Here is a 27,974-nt window from a genome sequence, read left to right on the forward strand (position 1 = left end):
CAGTACTTCCCTGTTGCGTAGAGGACTTAATTAAAGCTTCTGTGCATGGTTTACTAGGCCCTTCTTCATAACCCAGCTCCACCCCACCTCTACTGCTGTGTTCCTTGATATTTTGGAGCTTGCCTTTAAATTCGATGGCCAAAATTCTTGCGGGTCTGGCAGATTCCACATTGTTTCATCCGTCAGTGGCTTTGCTTATACTGATTTAGCTTTCCCACCTGGGGATCCCACCCTTCTCCCCCTGGGTAAAGGCCACCTTCCTTTAAAACTCAGGCATCATAAAGTCCTCCCTGAATCCCAGGTGGACTGTGTTAAGTAAATTCAGTTGCCTGTACCATATTATCTTTGTATTTGGTCCTTCTTCGTCTCTAGAGTGCACATTCCTTGGGAGCAAAGATGACGCCTTGGCGGCCCAGGTGTTGCTTTTGCCTACAGAGGTGGCAGGTGTGAATGGCAGAGGGCGGAATCTGGCGCTTCGTCTGAGGGACTGATAGGTGGGACCGCAGAAGAAGGCGGTGCCTGAAAGTCGGACTGGGAAGCTAGGCGATACAGTGTGCCTGGAACGAGGTTTCGTGTGACGATGAGGACAAGAGAGACAAGTGTAACTTTAACGTCCTAGCCACAAGACACACCAGTGTGGTGTGGGTAGAGGTAGTGATATTCCCGGGGAAACGCTAGGAGGGAAGAATTACTTTCAGGGAGGGGTAGGAATTTTCGGGAAGGAGACGTTCACTTGTGCGGTTTCGGAACACCAGCAGCCTATCAGAACCCCCACGCGCCATGCGTCTTTGTTCCCCCCGGGACGCCCCGCAGTACCCGCGCCTGCGCGCGGCCGCTCCCTTTCTTGTCAGCCGGCCTCTTCCGGCCAGCTCGTAGGGGCGTGGCTGCCCTGACAACATGGCGGCGCCCGGGAAGATGATGTTTCCGGAGAAACCGAGGTAGGCTGGGCTGTGACAGATGAACTGATGCGAAGAGGGGACGGAGCTGGCCGAGGCTGGACATGGAGGATGCGTAGGCAGGAGGGAGAAGGGAGCTGGGCCAGGCAAGAGCCACCGTGGCCGCTCGAGCACTTCCTCGGGCGCGCCCCAGGCTGTCACCGTCGTGTGTGGGTTCAGGGAGGTGAGGAGGGGACCGGGGGGCGGGATGGAAAAGACCTGCCGTCTGCTTGTGGAACGGCGAGGCGAGAGTAAATCCGTGTTGTGTGATTAAAACACGGGAGGCAAGATTTCACTCCCGGGCACCCGAGCGATTTCCTGTACTGGGCGCCGAGGAGACGGCGCGCGGAGCGGGCGGGCGGGGAGGGGAAGTAGGGGGGGGGGGGGCGGAGCGGAAAACTCCGGCAGCGCCGCAGGTGCGGTCAAGTGATGCTGGCGTGTGCGTGTCTCAATCTTCCAGTCACAAAAAGTTCAGAGCTGCCCTGAAGAAGGAGAAACGAAAGAAACGGCGGCAGGAACTCGCTCGATTGAGAGATTCAGGTAATTTCCCCAGCCCGTTTTGTGTGTCAGAAATTGCTGTCTCCGCTCCCGTCCTGACTTGAAGCCCCCGTGCCAGAAGGAAGCCAAGTATTGTACGCGCTGAAAAATTACTGCGGCCCCTGCCTCCCGGGTGCCGTTAGATTAGACCCACTTCCGAAACGCTGTTAACGTACTAAAAAGAGAGGGGGACAGGTCATGGTGAATCGCCCCTGGTCGTGTGTAAGTATTTATGAAGTATCCGGTATTACAGGTGCAGGCATCATGAATTACAGCAGCTAGCACAGCCCTTGCACATAGTAACTATTCGGTGAATGTTTCCCTTTGTAAAACCAGCAGGGCTCGAGGGGTTTAGACCTTTTGCACAAGTTTCCTCACCGTTTCTCGAGTAACACAAGAGACCCTTTGTGGGCTCCGATTATTATTGTCATTTAAATGTATCTAAGCGCAAAACTGGATACGAAACTCTGACCAGAAAACAATGTCTTTACAGATTACCAAACCAAGTGAAATTACACATCCAGTAAAATTCAAATCTACGTGAATGTAATGTTAGGGATGATGTGAAGCAACCTTACAAGCATGATTATCGTACTGATTGGAGTTTGGAATGCCACTGCTAGTGTTGCCCTGTGGTTATTTAGCAGTTTTTTTTATTCCTATTAAAATACTGTGGCACCTTCGTCTGTACTGGCTGTGGTGTCATTTGTCCTTCACATGGCAGAATCTAGCATTTATATATTAAACCTGCCTGCTTAATACAATGAAATTAGTACTAACGCAGTTTTAAAAGTTACATAGTCATTATAGAGGCTGATGGAAGCACTGAAGCAACACAGTACTGTGTTAGGGTTGCCACCCCGATTATTCAGACAATTCTCTCTCTCTCTCTCTCTCTCTCTCTCTCTCTCTCTCTGGAGTTATAGCCCTCACTGCATTAGTTTTATGGATACAATGTAATGGTTTGATATTTGGATACATTGCACAAATGTATCCAGACACTTCTTGCAGTCCACCACAATGGCCTCAAGTAACCAAGATTCTCTGGCCTTGGGAAACATAGTTATAGACATTTCATTTACTCTTGGAGTTGCCCGGTAATTATTTTAGTAGCAATACTTGCGATATTTAAAATGGGAAGAGTGGTGTGTTTACCTGGGGCCTGTGTTAGTGTCTCTCTTTTACTCATTCCACACTGAACCACTAAACGCAGGATAAAGCTTCAGGGATAAAAAGAAAAAACAGGGCAGGTTGCAGTTATTGATGTCCTTGGTGTCTGCCCCACCCTCATTCCCCTTAACATCTCAGCTACAGTACTTTGTGTACTTAACCTGTTTTCTTCCAACATAACTTTTTTTTTTCACTTGTTAATCTTCCCTGTTTTAAATCCTAGACCTGTTTGTATTGTGTTGATTCCCCCCCGCCCCCTTTGACTTTGCAAAGTGCTTTCAGAGTGAGCCTTTGTGGAGAAGCAAGCTGGTCATGTCCCTTGGCAGTTCAGTCAGTTGAAGGATGCAGTCACTGGTTTGGTCAGGATTGTATAGCTAATGGCAGATCCAAGACTAAGCACTTGTCTTTGGACTACTGCCCCAATTTTGGCCCACTCCAACTCCTAATTCTTAGTGGTGCTTCATGAATAGTGTGGCGTACCAAACACTGCTATTAATTGTAGCACATGTCAGATGGGCAAACAATACCCAGTAAGCTAGAAGAGATATTCTGTAAGAGTGGGTTGGAAACTGAGTGGTAGAAATTTCTGGAATATTGACCGCTCATTTACAAGAAGCCTCTTTAGCATCCAGTTCTACTTGAAATAGCCTGAAATGAGCTGCCTTCTCAGAAACCAAGGTGACATTAAGAATAAAAAGCAAGTTGTCTGATTCCAGTATGTACAGTTATATGTATAATACGGTTAGATATACTATACTTATATATATCCTTACATATATTTGATTGTACGTATAGAGCAAATGCTATACCTCGTACTGTTAGTGATCACCTCTGAGGAGTATGAGCTTGATTTTGAGAGGATGGAGGGGTTGAGTGAGTCAGGCAACATGTTTTTGAGCATCATCTGTGCCCGGGCAATGTCTACTCTATGGGAATACCTCTGTAAGTCAATCAATCATAGCCCCATTGCCAGGTTCTTTGGAAGGCCGTCTCTGTAAATTAGATCATTTAATGATCTGAATAATTAGATTTTATTCTGTGTGAGTTAGGATTTACCCTAATTTTTTTTTTTTTTACCTATTTTAATTTCAGGTGCTAAAATAATAATGTTTAGTCGCTTAAGTAAATTATCTAGGACTGGGTGTGCCTTTGATTAGACCTGTACTCAGCATATATGTGGCAGATACAAAATCTTTTTCCTTTAAGTCTGAGATCTTCTGTTATATTTCCTTAGGATCACTTCAGTTTTCTTCCTTTTTTCTCAAATTTAAATTATGACTAGGAAAGGATAAAAGTTTTTATTATATTAAAAATACTTTCCTACGTTCTTATTTTGAAATGGTCCAGTGTACAGAAAGTTGAAAAAATGGTGCAATAAACATCCACGAACCCTTCATCTAGATCTCCCAATTGTTAACAATTTGCCTTACTTTCTCTTGATATATATGGATACATATGTACACATTTTTTTCTGAACTCTTTGCATGTCATTTGCAGATACCATGACTTCTCATCCCTAAATACTTCATCCTGCATCTCCTAAGAATAAAGACCACAATATCAAACTTGCAGCCAAGTAAAGGAACAATATCTCAGTTGCGATATATAGGCCATACTGGAACTTTCCCAAACCAAGACTGATTATTGTGCAAAGCCCACGGTAGTTGTCTGGTGGAACACCCAGACTTCTGGATTAGCCTATCTTCTGATTAGCTTACAGTTATACTCCTTGTGACAAGTACTACAAAGCCGATGCTGTATACGTGTCATTGCACACCTCAGGGGGCCTGTGATGTCACATTGTTTTGCTCTTAGTAACGCTAGGAGCGGTCAAAGTGTCACCAATCAGATGGCTCCACGGAAAAGGGTATTCCCCCTTTGGAATTAGTACTCATCCGTGCGCTCAGGTTTTGAGGTGGGGTAAATAAATTTCTTGCCAACAAGCTTTCATCCAATGTTTCTAGCATTTTTTTCTAAATAGTTCTTAAGTGGGGGTTGCAAAAATGACGGCCTTTCTGCATTTTTTTTTCGTTGCCGTTTTTCTGTAAAAATGAATGTTCCTTCTCACACCCCACCTCCTTTTTGAGCATGACGATGGAAGCATCAATTAATTTTTTAAATTTAATGTGTTATCTACCATTATTGTTCTTTTTGGGTATCAAAATTGTTACACATTTGGTTGAAGCCTTTATTGTTAGACCCTTTATTATTAGAAGGCTTTAAAAACAGGTTCGTACCATAATTGTAAAGATTAGCTTTTATCTTTTTTCTTTTTTCTTTCTGAATCATTGACCAAGGTTTTACAATATTCAGATCGTTTAATAAAACATTTAAATTCCCTTAGGACTCTCACAGAAGGAGGAGGAGGATGCTTTTATTGAAGAACAACACCTAGAAGAAGAGATGCTGTTGGAGATAGAGAGGTCAGCAGTGATCGGAGCACTTCCTCATGAACCCAGTTGTTTTATTTGAATTTTATAAGTCTTTATGAACTAGTACAGGTCTTTATAATATCTTATACAGCATAGGTCTTATAAAATACCTTGGATACACTATTTAAATCTCTACTTGACAGACTAAAGTTAGATGTTCTCATTTTTCTTAAATGGAAGTATTTTTCACTATTTTTGCTAATTTATAAATGTTTTTGAAAGAGAAATTGAAATAAGTGTAAAAAAGTGAAAGGGCTTCAATGAAATCAGCACACCCAAAGATAGCCACCATTAAAAATGTAAGTGGGGGTCGGGGGAGCACCTGAATGGCTCATTCAGCTAAGTGTCTGACTTCGGCTTAAGTCATGATCTTGTGGTCTGTGGGTTCGAGCCATGCACCGGGCTCTGTGCTGACAGCTCGGAGCCTGGAGCCTGCTTTGGATTCTGTGTCTCCCTCTGTCTCTGCCCCTCCCCCACTCATGCTCTGGGTCTCAAAAATGAATAAACGTTAAAAACAAATTTTTTTTTCAATTAAAAAAATGGCCCATTTTGAGCTCTGCACTGAGTGTGCAGTCTGCTTAAGATTCACTGTCTCTCTTCCTCTGTCTCCCCTGCTTGTGCGCTCTCTCTCTCTCTCTCTAAAAAAAAAAAATTTAAGCGTGTAAATGTACTATACGTGTTTATTTCTATAATGGGAGGATATTTATGCATTTTTTAAATTGCTTTTTTTGCATAATATATAGGACCTATATTTCAAATTTTTTTTTTTTAATGTTTAGTCATTTTTGAGAGAGACAGCATGAGCAGGGAGGGGCAGAGAGAGGAGACCCAGAATCTGAAGCAGGCTCCAGGCTCCAAGCTGTCAGCACGGAGCCCAAAGCAGGGCTCAGACTCATGGACTTCGAGATCATGACCTGAGCTGAAGTTGGACGCTTAACCAACTGAGCCACCCAGGCGCCCCAGGACCTATATTTCAGTGTTGATTCACATACCCGATTCAACAGTTTCAGTGGCAACATAGTGTCCATTGTTTGAATGTGGCATAATTCTTTATTCATAATTTATAGTTCTCTACTGATGGACGTTTAGGTTATTTGCTATTAAATAACGTTCACTTATTATTTACTATGAATTTCCTATTATTTATTAATTTATACTTAGGTATTTTTTATAATTCAGTAAAAAGTTGCCATGAGTATCCACGCTTATGTATCATTGGTAATTGTCCTCTTTTTTACTCAGGAAAATGCCTAGAAACGGAATTGTTGGGATCAAAGGATAAGTACATGTAAAATGTAGGTGGTTGGGTAGAAAGGGCATCCCAGTATGCAGCCCTTCGAGCTGTGAATCGAGGTGCCCATTTCCCCATACCTTCACTCACACTAGGCATCTATTTTTAAACCTCCTGTCGTAAAAGTTGTATTTCATTGTTTCAAATATACATTTCTTAATTAGTAAGCCTGTGTATTTTTTAATATATTTTATTACCTATTTTAGATTAAGTCTCGCACCTTTCTTTTTTGGGATACATGTTTTTAAAGTTTGTTGTGTAAGCAGTATTATTACTATTAATCGTTGGGGCGCCTGGGTGGCTCGGTTGGTTGAGCGTCTGACTCTTGGCTCAGGTCATGATCTCACAGTTCATGAGTTCGAGCCCCGCATTGGGGTCGGTGCTGACAGTGCGGAGTTTGGCATTCTCTCTCCCTGCCTCTCTCTGCTCCTCGTGCGCGCGCTCTCTCTCTCTCTCAACATAAATAAATTTAAAAAAAAATGTAAAGAAAAATTTAAAAAAAGATATTGATCCTTTATCTGTCATATGTATTATATATGTTTTTCTCATTTGTCATCAGTCCTAACTTGGCTTATGGCATTACTCACCATAGTTTGATTTTCACGTCCTCAACTTTCATCGTGATATCTGGCCTTGGTGTCTGGACTGTAAAAGGCCTACTCCGTCCCAAGATGATGAACATATTCTATTTTCTCCTCAATATTTTTCAGGGGGTAGTTTTTTTTTTTTTTCCCAAGTGGTGCAGAATAATGTGCATGTACTTAATGCTGTTCAACCATACACTTAAAAATGGTTAAAATCCTAAATTTTATGGTACATATATTTTGCCACAATAAAAAGTAGATGTTTTTTAAAAGGAGTAGAAAACTTTATAGACACCCTCTAGCTATGTGTATTTAGTAGGGAATGTTGCTTCTTTGCATGTAGTTCATTCCTGTTTTCCACCTAAGCACATAAATAGGTGCAATCAGCAAAATGCCAAGAGAAAATACAGTGGTGATGCAGGCCATGGAGTCGATTCAGCCAGAGCTGCATTGCAGCCGTGGCCCTGCCAATTACATGCTGTGTTCCAGTTGCTTATCTCTCTAACTTCAATTTCCTCGTCTTAAATCTGGAGATAAAATGGAAATAAAATCAATCATAGTACCCACCTCATAGAATTAGGGCGACGGAATGAGTCGGCAGGTGTATATGCTTACCATCATGTTAGCAGATGGGCGGTGCTGTAATAACTCTGCTTGTTTTAGATTCCTCTTACGATGAAGATGATATACATGGTATGATATAGGGAAGTCACTTTTTTGTTTTCCCATTTATTTGAGGCGCTGCTTTTAAATCACATAAACAGATATTTGTGTTCCTTTGGTGTTTTTGGTTCCTGTACAAGTTGCATGATACCGTGTTGTTGAAAAACAAGAGAACTAATTCTCTGGCAGTACCGTATGGCTTTATGTACTACTGCCTTAACGCAGATGTATAGCATCAGAGAAGAACACGGGCAGACTTGAAAGTGGTGAGAACAGATTGTGTCCCGTTTCTCCTGACTGTAGGGGAAAGAGCTGAGCTCCATTCTGATTTGTGCAGGGGAGATTTGCGCCTTTTAAAGGGAGAGAGCAGGAGGAGTATAGGGGCTCAGGAGAATTCAAGAGGTGAAGAAGTACAAAGGGTCAGTCAGTGTAAATGTGACCAGGCCAGCTGCGTTTGTCAGCAGGCAGGCAGAGAATTCAGGAGTCTGTCCTCTCACAGAGGCTGGGACACATAGGCCTTATCCTTCTTAAAGACTGCATGTCCAGCGAATGGCTCTCGGGTCCTGGAGAGAGACCTATTCACAGTCATAAGCCCTTTTTAGTAAATGCTCTAAGGGAGGGCAAGGGCCGATCATCCTGTGTTGGCTACAGCAAATGCTCCATTTTCCTGGCAGTGTTGAGCTTTCTCAGGCAGGCATTTTCGCGGGGGTGGGGGTGGGGTTTCTGGGGGTCAGTCTAAGGACAAGCCTTCCACTGCAGCAAGCCGTGCTAGAATCTGCTCCAGGCTTCCCGGGGCAAGGACTTGATGTACTTAAGTGACCAGAGCTCTGCAGTCCTAGTTCTCAACACTGTATTCAAGTTGCTAAACTGTAAAGTTTTGCCATTTTACTCTTTTGAGGTCTTAGATTTATATGCACTTTGTTTTTTTGGTTGGTATACAATTAATATATTCCTCAAAAGATTCATAAATTAGAGTCCTACACACTGAAACATCTATATGTAACCTACAATGTGCACCGGAATGTTGATGTATGCGGTGTGCCCATCTTTACCATGGGTAAAAGATGTGTTCCTACCATCTGTGCTTGGAAATGAAATCTATTTTCCCGTAGGGTATTTGATACTGTGAATAGGTTCCCCAGACTAGACATAAAACCTTATTTAACTCCTGACATTGCTGAAGAACCATTTCTCGTATTTCACTTCTCTTTTACAAATTCAGTGGCAAAATGGCAATCTAGGTTCTAAATACCATGGGGCACCTGGGTGGCTCAGTTGGGTAAGTGTCCCACTTCAGCTCAGGCCATGATCTCATGGTTCGTGGGTTCGAGCCCTGCGTCAGGCTCTGTGCTGACAGCTCAGATCCTGGAGCCTGCTTCAGATTCTGTGTCTCCCTCTCTTTCTGATCCTCCCCTGCTGATGCTTTGTCTCTCTCTCCCTCTCTCCAAAATAAAAATTAAAAATAAGTAAATAAATACATAGATAGACACCTGCTTGACTTTTGAACTTTTGAAATGTAACCTATCTTTCAATTAGAACCTTGTGCTATTGGATGTCTGAGACGCTTGCCATTTTAAGATAACATCACTCTTTATAATTGGCCATTTTCAAAAATAAACTAGACACCTGCTCATTTATTTTTATAACTCCTTGTCATCTTAAAGCCTGTAGCTTTATTTTAAAGACCAGATCAGGTATAGTTTTATTTCCCTTCTTCGAGCAGTGTAGGTGCTTGGGGCAAGCCACAGGAGTGTCTTAACTGTCTAGACTAGCCATCAAAGATCTATGGCAGCAGATGGCAGGTTTTCATGGTGCTGCGGTCTTCCATCACTACTTGTAAAACGCATAGAAGAGAAAGGATAGGACCCTCGGAACGGGAAAAGCTAGATGGTGCTTCGAAACTTGGCATCTTTATTGACACCTAAACATCACAATGGTCAACCTAAAGGGAAAGTTGTAGCGTCATCGTTCTATGTAACAGATGTCACAGGTATCAAATGTGCACGTAGTGATTTTCAGCTGTCACCCTCTAGGAAAAGAGCTACTGAGATGCAGTGCTTTTCCAAGATAGCTACTCATATCTTCTGTTCCTCTTACTTTCCACTTACCTGCTTTCTGGAAAATATCTTTCATGATAGCTTCATCATTTTGCTATCATTGGGTGTATTTGTAGATTAATGCTCATTTCTTTTGTTTGATTGCATCATTACATTGATAGGCAAAAATTACATGAGGCATGGTTGCTTCGGGAGCAGAAAGCACAAGAAGAATTCAGAATAAAGAAAGAAAAGGAGGAGGCAGCTCGAAAACGACAGGAAGAACAAGAGGTATGGTATTCATCAGATAACCAGCTAACTAGTTAACCAAATAACTCTAATTAAGAGTTACGGGTTTTGAACTTAAAAGAATAGATATTATCCATTTTACCAGTGGTAAAGCTTTTACTTTATCTTCCCCATACGTTACATGTTTTTAAAAAGTGTGTGAGAAGAATTACCTTTCCTTTTCTTTTTTTCTGTAAAGAGAAAGTTAAAGGAAGAATGGGAAGAGCAGCAGAGAAAAGAGAGAGAAGAGGAGGAGCAGAAGCTACAGGAGAAGAGAGAAAGAGAGGTGATTCCTGTCACAGGAGGATAAACGCACTGCGTATCCTCTCAGTGCGCAGATCTGGGCTGGGCTGGGGCTGAGGAATAAGCTATAGGCATATCAGGGTTTGGACTTTGTTTTCCTGGTTAGTAAGAGGCCTGTTTTGTATAGATACACACTAGAGTTGCCTTATGATGCTCTGCTTTGGGTCTTTGCAATGGCAGATACCTTAAATTAACGTTTTCCTGCAACTACCCATCTTCCCCTTTATACCAGGGATTGGCACACTTTTTCTGTAAAGGCCAGAGAGTAAATATTTTAGGTTTTGTAGTTTGTATGGTCTCTCTTGCAAATATCCAACTCTGTTGGTGCGCCATGAAAGCAGCCAGAGATAATATATAAATAAATGGTTGTGGCTGTGTTCCAATAAAACTATTTCTAAAAACAAGCATCTGGCCCCTGCTTTATACTTTGTATCACTCTAGTGCAAGTGTTGTTTTTTTTTTTTTTTTTTTTTTTTGCTCTGGCTCTTCACATTCACACCAAAGTGTTTTTCTGAGCTTCTGTTGTATATGGGTTGACTCATTCAGAGAATATTTTGTATGGTTTCCACACTTATTTAGTAAATAAGACACTTAGCTGCTTATGGCATGTCAGCAAAAATGAATTGGTTGAAAGAAATCACAAACTCACATATTGAGGAATTAGGAAATATTTTTTGTTGCTAAATATTGACTCCCTTTCCAACTTGGCTATCAAGGTCATTGTAGGTAACACGTAGTCACTCATTAAAGAAAGAAATGTATGAGGTCTATGTATATATCTTCCAGGATGTTTTAAAGATTGCTTTGATGTGTTTTGCTGCTGTTCCTTAATGCTGTGTGTTTATTTCCAAGATCCCACAGCTCATCATTCCTTGACTGACTCATCAGGATGTATCTTTTCCATCATATTCCCAAATTTGAATAGCATAAAAATGGGTAGTCACCTTATCATGGAGAAAAATGGATTTGTTTGTCTTAGTTGTGATAGGGTAGAAGCAGCCTCCGTGAACTTTGTTTTTTGTGTCTCAGGCCTTCAGTTAATTGCAGTGCAGATTTTTAACACCCTTATTTGAGAGCTGCGTTACAGATGAGACCATGCTAGGTTTTTAGGGGGCAGGAAAACAGTTGGGAGCTTGTCATTATTTTACAGAGTAATCGATTCCCATTTTAACCGTAGAATATTCTCAATTGAGGTCTTTCTGGCATCAGATAAAAGCTAAGGCTTCTTTTAAAAAATAACTAAGGCTTTTGTTTGAAAAAAAGCCTGGTGAGACATTACGGAAAGGCAGGTAGAATGAAGTAGGTTCTAAACATGTATAAAGAAATATGCAATCTGTGTTTCTGCTGTATGCTCGGTACTTTTCTAGTAGATGGAGGTAGAATGGTGAAAAAGACAGTCCTTGCTCTCCCCGAGTGTTTTAGATGGGGGAACTAGATAATAAGTAAGCAAAAAATAATTTTAAGTGCTTTGAGATAATGGTAAGTGCTACAAAGAAAGAAAGCAGAGTCATGTAATAGTGATTAGGTCGGAATGTACTTTTTTAGATTGCCCTCATCAAGGAAGACTTGTCTAAGGAGCCGATGTTTGAACTGAATGCAGAGATCTTGGGAGAAGGGATCCAGGCAGAGGGAAGAACCTGAGCATGGAGCTGAAAAAATGTCAGGGTGTCTGAAATCTTAGAGAACAAAGGAGAGAGTGGTGGGGGCTAGGAAGGAGGTCAGGAACGTAGGCAGGGTCAGATCATGTAAGGCCTCCTGGATTGGGAGGAGGAGTTTGGGTTTTATGTTACGTGTCATGGGAAGCCATCGTGCGGTTTTTAAGCAGGGTTTGACTTCATTTAATTTATATCTGTACCCTTAACAGATCATTTTTTTTATTAAAAAAATTTTTTTAACGTTTATTTATTTTTGAGACAGAGACAGAGCATGAACTGGGGGAGAGTCAGAGAGAGAGGGAGACACAGAATCTGAAACAGGCTCCAGGCTCTGAGCTGTCAGCACAGAGCCCCACGCGGGGCTGAAACTCACGGACCGCGAGATCATGACCTGAGCCGAAGTCGGACGCTCAACCGACTGAGCCACCCAGGCATCCCAACAGATGGGATGCCTTGTGTAAAGAAGGAGGGCTGAGGAGCAGGGAGCAGTGACCCAAGGAGGCAAGAGTGGATATAGAGTGACCGATTAGACAGTCTGTTCCAGATCGGACATGATAGTGGTTTGAACGAGGGTAGTGCTTCATATCAGATTCGTATCAATCACACAGATTTGGGGTGTGTGGAGGCAGAGTCACTGGGACTCCAGCTTGTAGATTGGACAGGGAGGGGAAGAAGGAGAGGCATTCCAGTTCTACTTTTTAGGCTGTTAGGCGGAACAAGCCAGCAAATGGCAGCACCAGTTACCAGGTGTGGGGCAGCCAGGTGGATGGGGATAGGAAAGAGCTAGAGCTGTGCCCGTGGGCACACTAAGCCAGCACCCCACGTGGCTAGGTAGAGTTCTCCAGCAGCCAGACGGATGAGTCTTCTAGGTCATGCTCTCAGGGGCTGGGGAAGAGAGGTCTGTCAAGAAGATTTTAAAATGTGTTTAAGTGACAGTGAGCTCAGAATTGACTGGCATATTGCAGGATTTCCTTTGCCTTACCAAAAAGTTTGAGATTTTGTCATCAACCCGAATTACTACTGTTCATGTCATGATTTAACCTCTCTTAAGTGGTGATGGCGTTTCACCTGAGCATTACATTTTGTAATATTCACTAATACTAGATCACTCATCTTAAAAGCTAGAATATGGTATATATGAGTAAATATGCTAAATGGTACTATTACTGAAACTTATAAGACTGTTTTGCCATGTGAGCTGTTCAATGCCCTATTTGAATAAACATTCTCAGCCATATGTACTTTGAAGGCTTTTCAGAAGATCTGTGCTAGAAGAGAACAAACTAGAACCTGAAGCCTTTTGTGTGTGTGGTTTGTTTTTGTTGTTGGTTGTTGTTTTTTTTTTTTTTAATTGTTATACTTGAGATTCTTAACCAGAGAAACCAGACGTGACTTTCCTGACTTGCACACTTTCCTGACTGTCCTGTGTTTGCACCATTTGTAGGAAGCTGTGCAGAAGATGCTGGAGCAGGCTGAAAACGAGGTATTTTTAAACCTTCCATTCAGAATTCGAAACTAGTGAACATTTCTATAAAAACGGTTCTAGTAATGTTAATTTTGTGGTAAGCTATTTAGGTCATGTCTGAATATTGGAATCTCTTTTGTGGCTCTGTGACTTTTTTACGGCAGCGACAACAACGGCAGGAGTTTCCTGACAAACAAAAGCAAATGGTATCAAATCAGCCCTGTGGATGTTGCTTATTTATAGTCCTTAAAGTGTGTGTGAGCAACATGACACGCTGTTTCCCCAAAATAGACAGTTTAATTTGCTACAGCGCAGCATAACGTTCCCTCAGGGGTGGCTCCCTGACAAGTCCTTTGACCCTGTTCAGAATGGATGGGCAGCAGGCAAACCTTGGCGACTGCTCCTGGTAGCCACAGTGATGCCCGCTGTGGGCAGTGAGTGGGAGCCAACAAACACCCAGTGCGTGTCTCCAGACAGTTGTTTGTGAAGTCTCAATTGTGTATTATGACCCAAGTGTATATATTCTTAACTCCATTTTTTATTGTTGGCCAAAATATTTGGATATGTTTGAAACATTGAGTTCTTTGTAGATTTTTACACCACCAGTAAAGTCATGGTTATTTTCAACAGTTGGAAAATGGTGCCACATGGCAAAACCCAGAACCACCGACGGACTTACGGATAATGGAGAAAGACCGAGCTAATTGTCCATTCTACAGTAAAACAGGAGCGTGCAGATTTGGAGATAGGTAACTAATTTTGCTTTATCGTGAATTGAAATGTCGAGGGTTTTCAGTTCTCTTTTTGGGAGCATCACAGGCTTGAGTTGGACATGTTTGCAATCAGGTACCTGCTGCATTCTTGCCACTTCTGCAGCCCGCTGTTCCTCCTGTACCCGTTCCCTGGGTGGGCTCAGGCTGGTTCTCTGACCGGGCTTCCTTTGCCCTCCTTCCACGGCTTCACGAAGACCTTTTGCTTCTCGTTCTCTTCCTGTGCTTGCATGGGTCACGTGGGGCGGTTTGGATGGGGAAATGATGTAGCTCAATACGCTGGAGTAGCTTGGCTTTCTTTTTTTGAATGGCCGACACTGTGCGCAAAAGAGGCTTTAAAAAATTGGCATGCCTCAAAAAAATAAGTTAATTAATGAAAGTTTAAAATTTAAATTTAAAAAATTGGCATGCCCAGAGGGCTATCTGTGAAAGACAGGACCGGAGGGAGTGAGGAAAAGTATTGTAATTCTCCATTCTCAGTCTGTCTGTTCTGACGGAGGAACAGATCCTGGGTGCAGAAACTGACTTCAGCAGCTGTCACTTTGAGAAAGTTACTTAAGAAAAAAAAAAAAAGAGAGAGAAAGTTACTTAAACTTTCTGTGCCTTAGCTTCCTCATTTCTAAAATGGGGATTAAAAATGGTATATCTCCCTTCCAAGGGAGGCAGTTGTGAGGCTGCGAGGAGCGCGTGCGGGGAGAGCACAGAGGACCGTGGTGGGCACATGGCAAACACTGTCTTGAGTGTTTGCTGCTACTTTCATTGTGTTCTGGTTGCCCTCATTCTCTGAGACACTCAGTTCCGCCTCTTGTGGCTCAGTGTTTTTGAAACAGGACATTCATGTGGAAAACTAAGTGTCGGTGTCTTCATTCATTTAGCAGATATTTAAATGGTATATGCCAGGCGTTGATGATTTTTATAATTTGGCTTATTTATGAATGAACAACTCAAAGTAGATAAATAATTCATAGTGGTGAATTAATCTATCCAAGACAAAAATCTGATCATTACTAAGCATTCGGCAGAAGAGATCTAATCATTTCTTAGTGTCCTGTTAATCCCAAAAGGGATATGAATAAGCAAATTCATATGTATTTAATGAGAAAACTTTATGTTGTTGCTCACTTGATTCATAAAATTATCCATGCCATGAGTTTCATTTCCTTCTTTGAAAATATGAACTTTCTCTTATTTTTTATTTTTCATTTCTCATTTAAGCCCTCATGCCCTTTTACATTTTTTAAGAGCAATGGTTCTCAATCCAGGTGCACGTTAGAATCCTCTAGAAAGCTTTAAAAAGTTTGTGTCCTACCTAAAGTTGAGTAAATCTGTGAGACTTGGGCAGCCTTACTGTTGAAAGGCCCTCAGACATTTCTCATGCGCCCTGGGATTGAGAGCCACTAACATAGGACGCGTGGCTCCATTTACAATTTAGAGCTGGGCTTGTGTAAACCTACAATATCTGTGAAAGGGCTCACAGGATGCGGTCAGTACTGGAAGCATCCTCTTGAGGAACTGGGAACTAGGGAAAGGAGAAGAGACTTTATTCCCCTTTGTACCTTCAGAAGTGTTTCCTGAAATTTACTTAATTTCATCAAGAAATAGTCATAATTGATGTTAAACACCCCCCACCAAAGAGAACTGTTGAGCCTCGATACACATTCACATTTGTGTGGGTAGCCGAACCAGATTGCGTTTAAAGTTTTCTAGCTGAAGGACTTCTCGTTTATGATGTATCTCTAGCATTTCCTTGAATTTGAAGACTGTGCTCATGTGATTCTAAATTTTCCTTTCGATGGGCAGAAATGAGAGAAGGGGAGATGGCCTAAATGATTTCAGGCAATCAGCCAGCAGTACTTGTTTGCCGAAAGGAGAGCGGACTGTCAGGCTCTCAAAACCCTGCCCTGAGAATCGTTTCAAGGAGATAATTGGCAGTGATCAGATTAGTTTGTGAACATTTCTTAGTATTTTCCTTGGCACGTGAAATTGGGAACATTTGGGTACTTTCATCATTCCAGTGATGAATTGTGAAATCAGATTCTATGCAATGAGCAATTTTGAAATCCAGCGCCATCCCTTCAGACAATGAAGCTGTTCCTCTTCGACAAAGGGCTGCGGTGACTTGCTCCAGACTCACACAACCGTTCTTTGCTGTTGAGGCTTGTCCCATTATCAGACAGACACTTCCATAACCTAAGCATTTCTTCAGTGGTTTTGTTTTCGTAATTAGTACACAGTTCAATTCTAGAACCTTTCTGGAATTGATACTTCTTGGAGTCACAGCTTTGAGGGGAGTTCTATTTTTTTTCCTCCTGAAAACATAATTGCTGATGAAAAGTAAAACTTATTTATCAGAATATTTATAATTCACTGATTTCCAGGAGTGATTTAAAGAGGGCTCGTAATCTACTGCACTAAGTTTACCCAGAGAAATGGAGAACAAGGAAGGGAGGAGAAAGTGACCTATTGTGAATGGGCGGTACGTTTGGCCCTGGATTGTAACATAGCCTGGGCAGATAATGGCTCACTTAGTTCTTACCAAAAAGGAAGAATGAGTGGTATCTCCAGAAAGACAGAGATTTTCCAGGCATCAGATTCTACATGTTTCTCCCATGGAATACTGCGTAAAGACCTGGAGTAAGGAGATGGACACTTTGATAGATGTTTTATTAACAGCTGCTTACAAAATTTCCCCAAAAATGTTTCTTTTTTTTTTTAATTTTTTTTCGTGTTTATTTTTGAGAGAAAGAGCATGAGTGGGGGAGAGGCAGAGAGAGAGGGAGACACAGAATTGGAACCAGGCTCCAGGCTCTGACTTGTCAGCACAGCGCCCGACGTGGGGCTCGAACTCACAAACTGTGAGATCATGACCTGGGCCGAAGTTGGACGCTTAACTGACTGAACCACCCAGGTGCCCCTCCCAAAAATGTTTCTTACAGAGACCTTCAATAAATGGTTGCAGCCTAATTTCAGGATGTAACTTGGTTCTGTGGAGGACAAAGGTAGTGGGGACCTTGAGTGCCCCCTCAGGAAGAGAAAAAGAGGTGTAGTCAGTTGGCTATACCTGAGGGGGCATCTGGAGACCATATGGTTCACGGGCCGACCTTGGGCTAGGGTAATGTCTTATTATGTGATTTCGTGGCAATCTTACTCTCTACTCAACTAACTGCATGATAAGCCTAAACCATGGCTTCGCAAACATGGCTGACCTTCAGTATCAGGTGGGGAGAGTTACTGTGAAAATATGGGTTTCCCACACTGAGCTCTTAACAGATGGTCTGGAACAGAACCTGAGAAATCTTCGTTCCTTCCAGTGATTCTGGGAGTCACACAGGTTTGGTACCACACCTTTAGATTGCCTTCCGAGATCTCTCTTGTCTGAGAGGACTCCTCAGTAGGCGCTTTAGGGCTGGCCCCGAATGAACTCCGATTGTATGGACTGTCTCCAGGCCAAGTGGGGATTTTCCCTAGACAGGGACTTTGGCTCTGTTCCAAAACTCAAATGCTCATTTGACACCCTGGGAATTAGAGCCAAGTTCATTCAGATGTAATAATCCCATGAGCAGAATTTTAACCTTGTTAAATTGGTTTCTTGTTGAAGTCTGTATGTGCTTCGTACTTGGAAAATTCTGATTCACCACCAACACTTGTAGTCAGGTTGAGGTTTCACTCTCTGTATTGCTGGTAGCTCTACTTGGGAAGATGGATCTCATCACAAGGTTTCTAACTGAATCTATATAGGAGGGTCCTTTGGACATTTCACATTAATGGACACTGTGCATCTCTGTACTGGGTATGATGTATGGGAGGCACTTTGTATGCATTGTCTCTCTCGGTGCGCAGATGTATTACAGATGTGGAAAGTGAGTAGGAGTTCAACATTTAGGCATTTCAAGGCCATTGATTTTTCTAACACTTGCCTTTTTCTTCAGCTTTTTTTCTTCCTAAGTTGTGGGGATTTTTTTTTTCTTGAAAATTTTGCCTCAACCAATTTTTTAATAGAAATCTAATCAGGAAAATTTGATGATTTAGAACCGTGAACTACATTTTTTGCCCCTCATTTTTGGAGAAGGAGGTAAATAAAGTAAACTCATATAAAAGACTTAAAATATTCAGGTATAACATGATTCAGTTTAAACTGTGAAAAGAAAAATGTTCTTCATAATGGTTACTCTCTTTATTACATGAAAACTAATTGCATTCATCACACCATATAATGAACAGGCATTAGACAGGTGAACTCAGATCTCTTGAATCCTCTCTTACCAGCCATGTGACTTGGATAAGTATGCTTCTCTAGGCCTCAGCTTCCCTCTTTGCAAAGTGGGGAAAATACTGGCCCTGACTGTCCTAATGGGTTGCAAGGATCAGCAGAATAAATATAAAAATGCCACAGAAACCATGAAATGCTATACACATGTGAAATTGAAGTATTCCGTTAGCTCGAAACTCTTAGATTATATTCGCTAAGCATGGAGTTAGTTGAAGATTGTATGGAACCAGGATCGTATTGTTCTCACCTTCCTCCTGAGTTCCACATCCGGTATCTTCATGCTGTCACCACAATCTGTCATGGCAGTGGACCTTTTTTTCCCTGCACTTTTACATGTAGGAGGCTTTGTGAGCATCACCAAAAGGCAGCTGAATGGCATATGAACTTGGAAATAATTCCCAACTTTACATCTTCATGAAAGCAAGTATATTGGTCAGTCTTAGAACAGTTTAGGTGTTGAAATTGGACATCTGGATAGGGCTTATTATCTTGCAAGTAAGTGGAAACAACCAAGTTATTTGGGTCTCTATCCCAAAGTTTAAAGTGAGCTTTTGATACTGTAACTATTGGACTGCTGCATTTAAGTCTCCCTTTCGTATGCAGGTGCTCACGTAAACACAATTTCCCATCCTCGAGTCCCACACTTCTGATTAAAAGCATGTTTACGACATTTGGGATGGAGCAGTGCAGAAGGGACGACTATGACCCTGATGCAAGCCTAGAGTACAGTGAAGAGGAAACCTACCAGCAGTTCCTGGACTTCTATGATGACGTGCTTCCCGAGTTCAAGAACGTTGGGAAAGTGATCCAGTTCAAGGTGGGCGTGCACAATGCACATGAAGGAGGGGACTGCTCACCTCCCACCAAAGTGCCCCGTAGGACATGAGTGCTAGGGTGTAGGCTCCCTGCCTGGGTTGGGTGTGTGTGATGGTACAGCACCTAGTCCACTGGTGGGCACCCAGGCACTCAAATGTGATTTCCTTGGCCTCCCCCCTGCGTTGGTGTCTGTGCAGTAGAGGACTGCATAAAGTCCTGTGTACTAGTGTGCTATTTCCTGGATTCCAGGGTCTAGATGGATGGAAGGATCTCTCATCTATTCATAGTACCTTTATAGTCCAACTCTTTCCCAGCCTATGAACTCTCAGCATAAGGTCCTGCACATAACCATCCCGGCATTCCTTTAGAGGCTGTGTATGACAGAGGATGCACCCGCTCCCTTCCAACTGTAGTGGATCTCACCTAGAGCCGCAGTGTATACAGTGGAACACCACTTACTGAATTTGTTGCATTTTGTTGATGGTGCCTGCTTGCAATCTCCATCCTAGAACCTATTCGGTCTTCTGGAGCTACCCTAGAAAAGAAACCTTGATTCCTTTTTTTGACATTGTTTTTGTTCATTCAGTACTCTCAATACTGAACACGGTGTTCTCCAAATCATGGCTTGTGGTGCAGCATCCTGGGTGAAAAAAAAGAGCCTTTCGGGTTACAGATAGTTATTTGAGAACATTCCTTAAGGCAAGAATAAAGGCAGAGGTCAATAGCTGCTGCTCTCAGGACCCAGGAATTGAATCCTAGCATAGCATGGCCTCCTACCTCATCTGTGATTTGATCAGATCCGAACCTGAATGATTTTGCTGTGTTAGGGTGGGGAAAACGTCCCATAATTTGGAGGGGAAAAAAAGGAATAAAATCCTGTTTTTTCCCCCTGTTCGTTGGCACTGACCAGGGGCAAGGTGTAATAGCCAGGGAACAGAGCAATTGCTAAGCACCAGTAGCACTCACGGAAGCCAAAGCTATACTTCTGTCCACTGAGTGCAAAATTTAAAAAAAATTATTTTAAAATTTCTCTTCCCCCTTTATGTTTTATTTCTGTGGCGTGCACCTTCCTTCCAGTCTTCACACCGCTTCTCGACACAGGCAGTGAACACGAGAGTGGAAGGCCCGGCCCCACACGGCACAGTAGCACATTAGCAGCGCGACCGAGGGAGGAGTCTGCGTGCTTTGAGTAGCTCTGGGCTTTTGAGCGTGTCATTTTACCTCTTCCTGCCTCTGCCTCATCCCGAAGGGGAGGGACTTTGACTACATCAGTGCGTTCTGATCTGTGGGACCACCTGTGGGCCTACATTATACTGCTTCTGTGAAGTCAGTGGTGCGGCTGCTTTCAAAACTTCCACCTGCTTAGTGGGGACCCCACCATTCGTTCTAATGGGCTGCACCCGCTAGCCATGGCGTGGTTTTTTTTCTGGTTTGGCCAAGCTCATGCTAATCACATTGGAAGTTCTAAATGGAAAGGTGTTTGGTAAGAAAATTTCCAAAATACTGAATTTATCATGGAAAATTAATGGGTCCTTGGGAGCCACTGGATTAAATGATCTCTAAAGTTGATGGTGTAACTGACATGGCCTCCCCAGGCCTTTTAGTCCTCCTTCTAAGGAAGGGGTTTGAAGCTATCATTATGGATCTGCCTCTTTGTGGATACTCTAATAAAAATACTCTAGAACAAATTTGTAACAATGTAGATTCATTTTGAAAATAAAAGCTAAACATTTGTATCAATATTTGAGGACCTTCTTATACCATTAAATAAAAAAACAAGTCCTATTTTTTTAATTTAAGTTTATTTTAATTTCACCATAGTTAACATACAGTGTTAGTTTCAGGTGTACAATATAGTGATTCCAAAATTCTGTATATTTTTCAGTGCTTGTCAAGATAAGTGTACTCTTAATCCCCTTCCCTCATTTCACCCATTCCCCTTCCCTCCCCACCCCACCTCCCCTCTGGTAACTATCTGTTCTCTAGTTTTTCAGTTTCCTTTTTTTTCCTTTATTTTTTAAAATTGTATATATGGGTGAAATCATGGTCTTTGTCTTTCTCTGACTTACTTCGCTTAGCATTCTACTCTCTAGCTCTATCCATGTTGTTGCAAATGGCAACATTTCATTCTTTTTATGGCTGAAGGACATTCCATTGTATATTACCACGTCTTTTTTATCAGTTCAGTGGACACTTGGGTTGTTTCCATAATTTGGCTATTGTAAATAATGTTGCTATAAACATAAAGGTGGATGTGTCCTTTTAAATTAGTGTTTTCATTTTCTGTGGGTAAATAGCCAGTAGTACTATTACTGGATCATATGGTGATTCTATTTTTAATTTTTTGAACCTCCATACTGTCTTCCACAGTGGCTGCACCAGTTTGCATTCCTACCAACGGTACACAATGGTTCTTTTTTCTCTGCATACTTGCCAACACTTGTTGTTTCTTGTCTTTTTGATTTTAGCCATTCTGACAGGGTTTGAGGTGGTATCTTATTGTGGTGTTTATTTGCACTTCCTGATAGTGATGTTGAGCTGCTTTTCGTGTGTCTGTTGGCCATCTGGATGTCTTTGGAGAAATGTCTGTTAGTGTCTTCCCATTTTTTTTAAATGTTTATTTTTGAGACAGAGAGAGAGAGAGAGAGAGAGAGAGAGAGAGAAAACAGCAGGGGAGGGGTAGAGAGAGGAGAGAGAGAATCCCAAGCAGGCTCCACACTATCAGTGCAGAGCCTGACACAGGGCTCCATCTCACAAACCCATGAGATCTTGACCTGAGCCAAAACCAAGAGTCAGATGCTTAACCTACTGAGCCACCCAGGTGCCGCCATGTCTTCCCATTTTTATTATTTTTAAAAAGGTTTAGTATCTATTTTTGAGAGAGAGAGAGCCACGAGCAGAGGAGGGCAGAGAGAGGGGGAGAGAAAGGATCCCAAGCAGGTTCCACACTGAGCATGGAGCCCGATGCAGGGCTTGAAGCTACAACTGTGGGATCACAACCTGAGCTGATACCAAGAGTCGGACACTTAACTGACTGAGCTACCCAGGTGCCCCTGCCTTCCCATTTTTACTTGGATTATTTGTTTTTTGGGTGTTGAGTTGTATAAATTCTTTATATATGTTGGATACTAACCCTTTATTGGATATGACATTCACAAATATCTTCTCCCATTCCATAGGTTGCCTTTTATTAGTTTTATTGATTGTTACCTTTGCTGTGCAGAAACTTTTTATTTTGATGAAGTCCCAATAGTTTATTTTTGCTTTTGTTTCCCTTGCCTCAGGAGACTTATCTTGAAAAATGTTGTTTTGGCTGATGTCAGAGACATTACTGCCTGTGCTGTCTTCTAGGATTTTTATGGTTTCAGGTCTCACATTTAGGTCCTTCATCCATTTTGAGTTTATTTTTGTGTATGGTGTGAGAAAGTGGTCCAGTTTCATTCCTTTGCATGTTTTCACAGCACCATTTATAAAAGAGACTTTTTCCCATTGCATATTCTTGCCTCCTTTGTTGAAAATTAATTGACCATATAATCGTGGGTATATTTTTGAGCTTTCATTCCATTGATCTGTGTGTCCAGATTTGTCATTTTTGAAGGCAAATGATCAAATGTTCAACCTGACTAGTAATAGAACAGTGCATATTAAATGAGATTATTCACACCTATCAGGTGAAAAGTTATAAATTCTGTTAATACTAAGACTGGGTGAGGAAGTGTCCATCAGCAAAACCACTTCAGAGAGCACTTTGTCAATACTTAGTGAAGTGGAAGGTACGTATAACGGGGACAGCACTTCTAATTATGCATACCAGAGAGATCCTACCCACGGAGACATGTTCAGGGATGCCGATTGCAGCACTGTTTGCTGATGAAAAATTGGAAGCACCTTGGATATTTATCATTTAAAGGAGTAGCTAAATAAATTTGAAAATTTGATCTATCCAGCATATAGTTAAAATGAGTCATGTTTATGTGATGATACCTTGAAAAAAGAATGTAAAATATACGCTATTTTTGTAAAAATTTTAAATGTACAAAGCAATACTATACATTATTTGTCAATACATATACAAGTTTCTTTGCATATGTAAACATAAATATACCCGTATATTCACAAAAAATATCCCCATTTATTCGTAATAGACCTGTCTATACATAATATACCTGTGTATTTTATGGCATGCATATATGTGTATATGCCTGTCTGTGTGCATATAGCTATGTGTGTGTGTTTCCATTTGGAATGTGAAGGATACGCCAGCCTCAGGCTAGTGCTCTTCTGTGTGATGGGGGAGGGAAAATAGGCAGAAGGGGTTTCAACTGGGTCTTTCATGTTTTGCATATTTCAACATTCTTAGTCAAAAATAGAAAGCCTTAGTGTTGAATCTGGGTGGTGTATGTATGGGTTGATTTTTGTTCTCTATATTTTTATATATGTGTGAAGCATTCCACATCTATGAAAAATGAATCTAAATCAACAGGGATCAAATAATTGGGGCCTGCAACACTGCTGTGTGCTGAAGCATGCCTTCAATAGACCTGTGAGTGGTATCGTATCTGGGTTTTGGAATCTTCAAATGATAACTACTTTTGGTAGTGTTACTCTGGAAAAGATGCCTGTGATGACCTGGGAGGTGGGGGGGGGGGGTTCTTTTCCTTCATTTTTCTTAATAAGATTTTTTTTTAAGTTTTATTTATTTATTTTGAGAGTGAGAGAGCACGAGGTGGGGAGAAGCAGAGAGAAGGAAAGAGCGAACCCCAAGCAGGCTCTGCACTGTCAGCATGGAGCCCAACGTGGGGCCTGAACCCACAAGCCGTGAGATCGTGACCCGAGCAGAAACCAAGAGTCGGACGCTTGGCCAACTGAGCCACCCAGATGCCCCTTCCTCCATTTTTTTAAATCAAATTTTTCATTGCTCCTTAGGTCAGCTGCAACTTGGAACCTCACCTGAGAGGCAATGTGTATGTTCAGTACCAATCGTAAGTATTTGGAACATAAACATCTTCACGTTTTGTCATGGTATAGTGTTGTGATTATGTTGCCATCTGGGGTTCTTCCACTAAATATATCGCTTTCATATGCATGGTATTTTTAAAAATGTAAATATCAAGAGCTAATATAGAAATCTATATAGAAGGGATTTGAAAATGCATTTGTATTTTATCCGTTGTACACTTAACATAGTTTTGAGTCTTTTGCAATGGTTATTTTTTACTTACATAGTTTTAATAATTGAAATACAAACTGGAAAGGGGGATCTAGAATAGAGAACAGCAAAGTATACAGTGAAAGAGCCAGAAATTGCAGCCCCAAGTAATCTCCGTGCATTTGGCCCACTGAGAAAGCAATCGGTGTATCATTTCTGCCTGTCTTGCTGTTGGTTTGTGCCATGCCATGGCTAATGGGTTAAATTAACCATTGTGATAAGAAAACTAGCAGTCCTAGCTGAGAAAGGAGAGGCTCCGACAGTCTGCGTTTTGGATGGTCGGATCTTTGGTTTAAGCAGCTTTGCCTCCGGCCGGTGGCCATTCGTCAGAACCTCTCAAGAGGGTTAGTACGAAGTGTTCCTGAATAGATTGTGAGCGTCAGGGGCTTGAATGCTCTCATGAGGACTCCTTCGAGTGAAAGCAGTGGACTTGGTGGTCCTACGATAAACTGCTAGAAGGGTTAATTACCAGTAGGGCTTATCTACGTAATAGAAAGTTACTGTAAAATGCACCCTTTAATGTGTGTTTTTTAAAGGGAAGAAGAATGCCAAGCAGCCCTGTCTCTGTTTAACGGGCGATGGTACGCGGGACGGCAGCTCCAGTGCGAATTCTGCCCGGTGACTCGGTGGAAAATGGCAATTTGTGGTAAAATACAGCACGGTGGTTTTACGCCACTCGTTCCAGTGTTGGATAAGAGGGCTTTCTTACGGGAAAAAGCGGTCTTTTAAAGGGGTGAAACATAGCTTTTGCCTCACACCGGACGAGCAGAGGTCGTCCTATAAAGGCCCTCCCGTTTTAGATCTGTAATAGACTTGTGGGTCACTTTATGGATGAGGTGACTGAAGTCCCAGTGTCTCGGTGGCAGAGTGGAGGCTAGAACCTCCGTGTTCTGGTCCTCAGTCCTGGGCTCTAAAATTTGAGGAAGCCTGGGAGTTGTGTCAGTGGGAAGCCGCGTCTTCCTCGTGGCGGTCAGAGGGACTCCCCTCACTCAAGCTTGGTTTGTTTCCCCGTCTTTATCCCTAACGGATCTCCTGTCATCTTTGCCACCTAAAACATGATAACATGTCCTGCCTGGCTCGAAAGACATGTGTTTGTGCAGTGGAGAGCGATGATGGTGGGGTGTGGTGAGGGTGCGTTTGGCCAGACGGACTCCTCGCGGTGTGGCTGCCGCGTCCAGGAAGGAGTCTGTCCTTTGAATAGCTGGCAGTTTTGAAGGCCTCATTATTGTTTCGTCTCTGCCACATGGGCTTGGCCAAACTCTTTATTGTTGAACCATTCCGGGAGCAAAGAGATAGAGTGATCCGTGCCTCAGGGGAGCGCTTCTCTTACCCTTTCCCTTTCTTGGCTTTACACTTGTCTGCTCAAAGCCTACTATTAAAAAGAATCTATGATTTTCAAATTCTTTATCTTTGGCAGCGTGGTCTTAATGGATGCTGTCACTTAAAAACCATCTATTGAAGGTGGGGGGTGTGTGTGTGATAATTTAGAGTTCCTTCTTTTGGAAAGCCCAACTTTTCCGTCTTACATTTGAAAGCTTGTGGGCTGCAAGAGACGGAACTGTTTTTTCCCCAAAGGTGGTTATTTTTGTCGGTTCCTGGGAATCCAGTGTGACTTCAGTGAGGTACCTCTGGGTGTGATATTGAGACGGTTTCACGTTTTTTAAATAACCACTTTGTGATATTCCCTCGTAACTAATGACATTGAGCAGTTTTTGTGTGTCCTCATTATTGGTGATTTGTAGAACTTCTTTGGGGAGATGTCTATTTAGATAGTTCGCCCCTTGTTAATTAGGTTGACTTTCTATTACTGGGTTGTAAGAGGGCTTGATCTGTTCTGCAGACAAGCCCCTTATTGCATATAGGATTTGCAAATGTGTTCTCCCATTATGCTGCCTGTTCACTTTCATCATGTCCTGTAAAGCACAAAAGGTTTTAGTTGTGATGAAATCCATTTAATCTGGTTTTTTTCTCTTTTTTTGCTTGTGCTTTTCGTGTCCTATCTAAGAATGCATTGCTCAGCCCAGTGTCCCAAAGATTTTACTTGTATGTTTTCTTCAAAGAGTCATATGGTTTCACATCTTACATTTAGGACTCTGGTCCATCCTGACTTTTTGTTTATAACGTGTGGTGTGGAGGGATTTCACTTTTCACTGTTTTCCATATTTGGGGAATTTACCAATTGAAAAAAAAAAAAAGTTTGAAAACCTCACGAGGGTCTCTGAATCGTTCAGATAGATTTTACCTTTGACAAGAATCTTTTATATTACAAGCACTTGGTATAAATTTAAAAGCATTTGGCCAGTGTTTACCATCTTCTTAAAGTGTAAGGCAGGGACTCCGAAGGGCTGGGTGTTCAGTGTTAGGGATTTACACTGTCCATCAGTGGGATGGTGCAACCCTAAAAAAAAGATGTGGTCACCATTTGTTCACTTGCACTGCACACTGTCATGCAGTCGGGGAACAGGAGACTCTGGTTAATTAAAACTTCTGGCTTGTTACCTTTTCACAGTGCCATTTGTTAGAGCATTTGAATATTTTTGAAATTCTGGGAACCAGAGCTATGCCATCAATTTATGTCAGCCCCTTTTATTTTCTTATTTATTTATGGAGAGACAGAGCAGGGGAGAAGCAGAGAGAGAGAGAGAGAGAGGAAGAGAGAGAACCCCAAGCGGGCTCGGAGCTGTCAGTGCAGAGCCCCATGCGGGGCTCGATCCCACGAACCGTGAGATCATGACGTGAGTCGAGACCAAGAATCAGACGCTTAACCGATCAACCACCCAAGCTCCCCTGTAAGCCCCTTTCACATACGCAGGAGAAGATAGGTCTATCACCTCCAAACATCGGCAGCGTACCCTCTGAAAAGGATCAAGTGCCAGCAGTAAATGCTGTTTCCTCACTGTGCCATTGCAGGTTTATTTGAAATACAACAGTGTCCGAGAGGAAAACACTGCAACTTTCTCCACGTGTTCCGAAATCCCAACAATGAGTTTTGGGAGGCTAACAGAGACATCTACCTGTCTCCAGATCGGACTGGCTCCTCATTTGGCAAGGGCTCAGACAGGAGAGAGAGGATGGGCCACCACGACGACTACTACGGGAGGCCCAGGAGGCGGAGAAGCCCTAGTCCGTCGCATTCCTACAAGAGAAATGGGGAAGCTGACAGGAAAAGGAGAAGCAGCCACCGGGGGAAGAAGTCTCACAAACACCTGTCCAAGAGTCGCGAGAGGCGCAGTCCGCGCAGTAGAGGAAGAAAAAGGGATGGCAGCCGCATCCGGGCCAGCCGGAGCCAGAGTTCCTCCAGGTCCAGGAGTCGTGGCAGGAGGAGGTCAGGCAGCAGAGACAGGACAACGCAGAGTCCCAAATCCAAATAAACCGATTTTGTTCCGAAATGATCGTACATCTTATTTGTGATGGCTGCTTCATACTTGGGTAGTAGAGGGCTCTGAGCTCGATGGATTAGCAAGTCCGGCAGAAAGAACCCTATTTCAAAATACTTTTATTCTCTGAGAATCAGTGTGTTTAGCATAGAAGACACAAAATGTATAGATAA

The 27,974-nt window shown here is 42.4% G+C and overlaps 1 protein-coding gene across 2 annotated transcripts; it reads left to right on the top strand.

Annotated features, from left to right (window-relative positions):
* Positions 1-630: 630 nt before the first annotated feature.
* ZRSR2 (zinc finger CCCH-type, RNA binding motif and serine/arginine rich 2) lies at positions 631-27,828 on the top strand. 2 transcript variants are annotated; one of them, XM_027054458.2, is made up of 12 exons: positions 902-938; positions 1,396-1,475; positions 1,726-1,771; positions 4,987-5,065; positions 9,831-9,939; positions 10,136-10,222; positions 13,339-13,377; positions 13,990-14,108; positions 19,003-19,216; positions 24,142-24,197; positions 24,961-25,070; positions 27,335-27,828. In XM_027054458.2, the coding sequence occupies exons 4-12, from the start codon at positions 5,046-5,048 to the stop codon at positions 27,793-27,795; spliced, it is 1,215 nt and encodes a 404-aa protein (XP_026910259.1). In that variant the 5' UTR covers positions 902-938; positions 1,396-1,475; positions 1,726-1,771; positions 4,987-5,045; the 3' UTR covers positions 27,796-27,828. The 2 variants fall into 2 exon arrangements, with proteins under 2 accessions (XP_026910258.1, XP_026910259.1); XM_027054457.2 differs by lacking the exon at positions 1,726-1,771 and having other exon boundaries at positions 631-938.
* Positions 27,829-27,974: the final 146 nt, after the last annotated feature.

The sequence above is a fragment of the Acinonyx jubatus genome, chromosome X, assembly GCF_027475565.1.
Source record: "Acinonyx jubatus isolate Ajub_Pintada_27869175 chromosome X, VMU_Ajub_asm_v1.0, whole genome shotgun sequence".
Classification (NCBI taxonomy): domain Eukaryota; kingdom Metazoa; phylum Chordata; class Mammalia; order Carnivora; family Felidae; genus Acinonyx; species Acinonyx jubatus.